This window comes from Ascaphus truei, chromosome 20 (genome assembly GCF_040206685.1).
Source record: "Ascaphus truei isolate aAscTru1 chromosome 20, aAscTru1.hap1, whole genome shotgun sequence".
Taxonomy (NCBI): domain Eukaryota; kingdom Metazoa; phylum Chordata; class Amphibia; order Anura; family Ascaphidae; genus Ascaphus; species Ascaphus truei.
In genome coordinates, this window is record NC_134502.1 from 5,892,516 (window position 1) to 5,899,060 (window position 6,545).

General features: G+C 43.6%; 1 protein-coding gene across 1 annotated transcript in view; it reads left to right on the top strand.

Annotated features, from left to right (window-relative positions):
* LOC142471454 (uncharacterized) overlaps positions 1-3,563 on the top strand; it is a 62,081-nt gene extending 58,518 nt beyond the window's left edge. Inside the window, 3 exon segments of the mRNA XM_075578255.1 lie at positions 1,104-1,211; positions 1,884-2,367; positions 2,369-3,563. Coding sequence (XP_075434370.1) covers positions 1,104-1,211; positions 1,884-2,367; positions 2,369-2,759 — 983 coding nt within the window. The 3' untranslated portion in view covers positions 2,760-3,563.
* The last annotated feature ends 2,982 nt before the right edge of the window (positions 3,564-6,545 follow it).

Here is a 6,545-nt window from a genome sequence, read left to right on the forward strand (position 1 = left end):
TAGGGATGCTATTGCTACTGTTGGTTTGCATACTGAAAAATACTTTCCTATGACACACTCCATTTTTCAGTCCATAGCGTCTTTGAAGGATACAGCTCCTCGACATGCAACTTCATTTTTCTAGTAATCCTTATGATTGCAGCGTAAACTTTAGGAGGGCTTCCCAAAAACCTGACCAATTTTTCTCAATAGAAATCATCCCAGCAAATCTTTTAAGAGCAAGCAATTTCTTGTCTGGCTGTGTCCACTCAGCCTCCATCACCCCCTTTATAACCTTGTGCAGGGGAAAATATCTCATCTTCCTTTGTGAGCCCATGAATAATTTCTTACTTCATGCGTTATTCTTCTGTGTCTTATAACTCCAGTATTTACCTCATTGCCTTAATTAAGGGCTCTACAAGGTCTAAATTAAAATCCAAATCTTCATCTAATCCCACCTCTTTGGATGAATCCTAATATTCGCCCCCGAATGTTGCTGAAATACATCTGACCCCTCTGAAAAAGAGTCTTCTTGTCTAGACTTGTTTGTTATCATGACCTTTTGGGAGACTGCTTGCTTGCATGCTCAATCTGCACTCTTTCCCTGACTTTCTAAGTGCCTCTGCATAACACAAGCATAATAGAGGAATTCCGTCACTGTCGCGCCTATGACGTCATCGCACATGCCGCTTGTAGACATGGTGACCACTTCCGATCCTCAGCACGCACGTGGGATGCAATTACCAGCAATATAAGGCCTACGCTGGCCTTGTGTTTCACTGATTGTGTTCCAGAACACAGACACCGGCAGGTGCTTCAGGGGGGAGAGGCTGACGACTCCTGACTATAACTGCACGATGAGTCCTATTTCAAAATAACAAATCCTACTGCTACGCTGTAGGAAAGAGAAAATACTGTTCTTCCATGTAAGGTGAGGGCCTTATATACAGTACTAGTACCTACAGAAGAGTTTTCTGTCCTACAGCGGTTACAGGTGAGGAGCTATCCAATTTGGTACCCACCGCCATGTGGAAAACAGTAAAACACATTAAGTAGAATATGTATTAAATAGGAGAAAGTCAATGAAATAAGAAAATATAATTGGTATTGAATTATTTGAGCAGGTGAAGTTAAAGATGAAATTGTACCAAGGGCTGAGCAAATAGAGGATCCGAGTGTGAAGAGTCACCTGGAAGCTCAGGAGATGGAAAACCTTGAAGATACCAGCACAGGTGAGTAGAACATGTGTGAAGAAAGTAGATCAGGGCCCATATTTCCCCTATGTGCAGAGAAAAATGATTACAATTCAAATTTATGTATAGGAATGTTCTCAAGGAAATTATGTTGTGCACCAGTATTAAAAGTAATTAGGGAAAATTCCTTATCATTCCTTATTTTAACCTTCAGATTATTCTAATAATGTACCTGCTATGGCCCAGGGCATGCCATACTGTAGAGCCTTGTGTCATTCCAGGTAAATTATCATTAAAATGCTAGTTTTCATGGGGTTGCTCAGAATCCCAAGATCAGAATTCTGTTTGTCACCCTTGGGTAGATCCCCAAACATGAGATTGCTACCAATGGGGATCGCGACCCTGTGAAATCGCGTGGCCCATTTTTAGGAGCATCACCTTTACCTTACAGGGTGGTGATATTATATAGCAGCATGGCGAGGAGTCTTGTTTTTCTATTTGTTTTGTTTCCATATTCAAGTTATGAATTGTCTTTGTAATGATTACATATAGAGAGATGGCAGGCAACATATAATGTGGCATAGAACATATAACCAAACTCGAAGTGTTACCACCAAAAACCAATACCCCTCATTGTCAAATTATGTTCATAGTGAATTAAATGTTAGATTATACTGTTATGATACACTCACTGTGAATTTCCTTCTACAGATGGATCCACGAGCTGGATCCACACTGCAGCGTGTTCAACAAATAGGACAATGGAAAATATCAATTTCCCCTCAGAGGGGAAGTGTCATAAATGCAATGAATGTGGGAGACACTTTGCTAACAAATCTCATCTTATTGTACATCAGAAAACACACACAGGAGAGGAGCCTCATAAATGCAAGGAATGTGGGAAACCATTTGCTTACAAATCCAGTCTTCTTGAACATCAGAGAAACCACACTGGAGAGAAGCCTCATAAATGCAATGAATGTGGGAAACACTTCAACCACAAATCTAATCTTGTTGAACATCAGATAACACACACAGGAGAGAAGCCTCATAAATGCACGGAATGTGGGAAACAGTTTACTTTGAAATTTAGTCTTATTGTACATCAGAAAACACACACAGGAGAGAATGCTCACAAATGCAATGAATGTGGGAAACTCTACACCCGCAAATCTAATCTTGCTAAATATCTCAGAGCACACAGGAGAGAAGTCTTATAAATGCAATGAATGTGGGAAAGACTTTGTTTTCAAATGTAGTCTTATTGTGCATCAGAAAACACACACTGGAAAAGAGCCACATAAGTGTAATGACTGTGGGAAATGGTTTACTCACAAATATATAAAGTACCCCTGTACGAAACGCGTAGGTGCGTTCTATCTGTCCTATTTTTGTTCCCTGTATGTGTTAGCTGGCACCAATACAAATTTGAAACTACTGCGGAGTGGCCTCGTTTTGTTTTCCCTGCTTGACATTGCAGGGCGTCTGGAGCTGTGCTCTATCTACACCAACCACCCTCTTGTACTCACAAATATAGTCATATTATACATCAGAGATTACACACAGGAGAGAAGAAGCCCTAATTAATGAAGTGAATGTGGAAAACATTTTGCTACCAAATCTTGTTATACATCAAAGAAACCACACAGGGTAGAAAAGTCATACGTTCAATGACCGTGGGAAACACTTCTAGTAAGCCCTCTCTTAATCGACATCAGATAATTCAAATAAGAGAAAAGCCTTATGCTTGAACTTTGTGTGGGAATTGCTTTACTCACAGGTCAAATCTTCTTCAACACCAGACAACTCATACAGAAGAGAAATAATGTTTGCCATAAATGTGCGAAAAAGTTTGCTTCCAAATCGAATTTAACAATATATCAGAGAATACACAAAGGAGAGAGAGTTACGTTTAATATTTTTAGGAAAGCCGCTTTTTATTGCATCACAAATCACAATGTATTTTTTGCCTAAATGTGGGAAATGCTTTTCTGAAAACTCAAGTCTTACACACCAGACAAACTCATACAAGAGAGAAATGGAACTTCCCATGGCATATTTTTTTTCCTCACCTTGAAAGTCTTGTCACACACCAGCGAACACATGAAGTAGAAACCTGTTCATGATAGGAAACCCTGTATTTAGGTGTTTTTTCTAGAATGTTCAATTTGCACTTATTTTCTGCAAAAATGTCCTGATTAACAAGAAATAAAGAAAATGTTTGGGAATTAGTCTCAGCGTCTAAGCACACTCGTGGCTAACCCGGTCGCACTGGTGATGTCACACTGTAGGCGGTTCTGGAGAGACATTGTGATCGAATCTGTGGTTCACTATTATGTGATACATGCTTTTTTAAGTGGCACCATTGTGAGTGCGTTTTTCATATTTTATTATAAAGTTAATTTATTTTATTGATCTGTGCTATGTAGTTCTTTTCTCTCTTTATATCATTGGAGCACATATCTATCTCGGTGACATCGGAGGGAAGGGACTCATTTGCATTCTGTTGGGATTATTCCCGTAAACGTCCATTGAACATCCTTTTCCTGTGAGTATGCTGGACATAGAGCCAAGATTACCATCTTTATACTCCCAGTGTGTTCCTACGTCTATACTTATATTGTGTGTGTTGCTGTTTTCTTCTCTCCCGTATGCTCCCCCTGGATTTCCTGACAATCATTCTTGTGTTTTGGAACCCGTGAAGACAGGTCCCACCGGAGGGTTTGAGCTGGGATTTCAGATTTTTTATCACATATTCACTCATTTTGATCACATAATATTGTTCTTACTGTATATTTATATATTTTTTATTATTATTATTGAGGTGTTCGCACCTATTATATCACTGTCACGTACTCACTATTTGTGGGTACGCAGGGTGAATTACATTGGGCTTCACAGAGTTCCCCAGACTCCTGGTTTTCGAGCCCAGGTATCCCAAACCATTTTCCCACACATAAATAAGGTTCTCCAAGGTTTATACTTTATTAAACTATGGTTTATAGTGTGTTATACTGTATGTATAAATATCTATGCAGTCAGCCTGAGCATTTGCATAGGTGCCAGGGTGTCTGCATAAACATCTGAGCTCAAAGAAGAACCAGGATGTCCAGAGGTATCGGGCCATTTGGTTTTGCATGGAGGGGCAGAGGACCAGGTCCAAAAGCCATCTTTGTTCTCTGAGACACTGTGGAGCCTGGCAGATGGCCATGATTGCGCTGGGGGTGGGGGGAGGTGCAGCTTGGCACGCCCCTTCCTCTGACATAATCGGCCAGATGATCCCCGCTCTGGTTGGCTGGTGGGAAAAGTTTCCACGCTCTGAGTGGCAAGAAGTCCCTGTTCATGTTAAACATAGGACACAGAAGTCTATGAAAGGGGCTGTCACAATCAGATTCTCTCTCTGTCTACAGATTTACAGATAATCTTGGGACTGGTCCAGTGAAGCACCGGTTGGATTTCCCAGGGGCATTGAGGTGCCAGGGAGGCCTAGTCTAGCTGAGGACCAGTTCTGAGGAATAAGGTTTCTTGTTCCAGACATACTCCAGTGACGTGGAGGGGACAGGGTAAGCGTTTTGCTGAAGCACGCGCCCTGCAACTAGGAAAGTCTATTTTTCAGCCCCCATACCCCAATAACAGTGTACATTCTGTCTGTATTTTGTATTTCATTGTGTGTATGCAAGTTTACCTGAATAACCCTAATTTTATTCAACCACGTTGTTTTGCCTAGTGAAAGATCCCGGTATAAATGTGTTAAAAGTCCTTGTCTCCCATGACAGGCTTTTTTTCTGGTGGCAGGGGTATGGATCATTGGGCTTTGGGCTATAATTTCCTGCGGGGAATTATAGTACAAAGTGAGCTGCAGATTGCAAGCTCTCAAAACAAGTGGTGTCATGCACACGCTATACAAAGCAGGGAATCACACTGGTTCTTGTCACTTAGTTTAGTGCCACAGGGTGAAGATGGCTTACCCAGAGGACTGTTACTGGGATAGGATGTCTGTGGTTGCCTGGTGTGCGGATTATGGGCTGCCGACACGCAGCAGGTCCCAGAGGGACATGTGCGAGGATTTTGAGTGCCACGAAGCCAGCATGGCTAAATGTACTCCTGAGATAGTGGTTGTGGCCACTACCGGTGGGACCGTGCACACGGAGAGCGAGCCTCGTGAGAGATTCTCGGAGGGGGACCTCAACCCACCCGTGGTTACCCCTGGAACTTTTCTTACCACTGTGGGTGAGATGTTAGCCCACGTTGTCAAGCTGCTTCCAACCACGACGTTAGAGCAGATAATACTGTTTGCCCAAATAGCACTGGATGTTGCGGTACACACTGCCCCTCCTCTCTCTGAGTAAGGGTTCCTGATACCCCGGAGTGAGGTGCAGGTACCCAGCTCCATGGGCACAGTCAGAAGCAGGTCCCAAACCGCGCTGGAGTGCCGGTGACTCGGGCACTCCCAAGAGCTGACACTCTCCTCCTGGAGAGAAAGCTGAGCATCAAGGTGGCAGACGGAGAGATTAGCCAAGCTGATGCTGGGGATCCTACCTCCTTGATAGCCTCCATGTAGGCTGATGGTGCCACCCTTGTGCCATGCCTCACATTCCCCAAGAAGGTGAGCGGTATTGCGCCTGCAGGGTATCCACTGTGGCGCTGTGTTACTGGAGACCAGGTATTTACACCTTTTTACCGGGATCATTCACTGAGCAAAACAAGATAGTAAAACAAATTGTCATTTATTCCATTGAAACAGTGTCAAGGATTGGGCTTCGGCTGAAGTGGATCCCAGTGGAAGGAACAGCAGGGAGCGAAGTAGGGGTCACAAGCAGAGATCAGAGGCAGGCGGCAGATAACGAAGTCAGGTAACAAGCAGGGGTCCGAGGCAGGCGGCAGATAGCGAAGTCAGGTAACAAGCAGAGGTCGGCAACGAGGAGACTAGAACAGGATGATAGCAATAGCTAGCACAGCAGTAAACACAGGAACCTTGCAGGAGCTAAGGAACCAGTATAAACAGGCAAGGGAGGAACAGGAAAGGGAGGTTTATATATGCAGGCTGAGAGGTGGAGCACAGGGGCAGAGGTGTCAGGTATCAGAGTCTGGAATGTTCCTTAGTTTAGCAGCAGCAATCCCGGTGGACAAGTATGGGTACAGCAGGCTAGAGAATATGACATTAATCCCCCCTCCCTAGAGCGTTCTCCGGACGATCCTTACTAGGCTTGTCTGGATATCTCCGGTGGAAAGCTTTGACTAGTCGCGGAGCATGTACAAAATCTTTGGGTTCCCAAGACCGCTCCTCTGGGCCATAGCCCCCCCCAGTGAAACAGGTACTGTAGTTTCCCTCGGTGTAACCTGGAATCCAAAATTCTCTCCACAATGAATTCC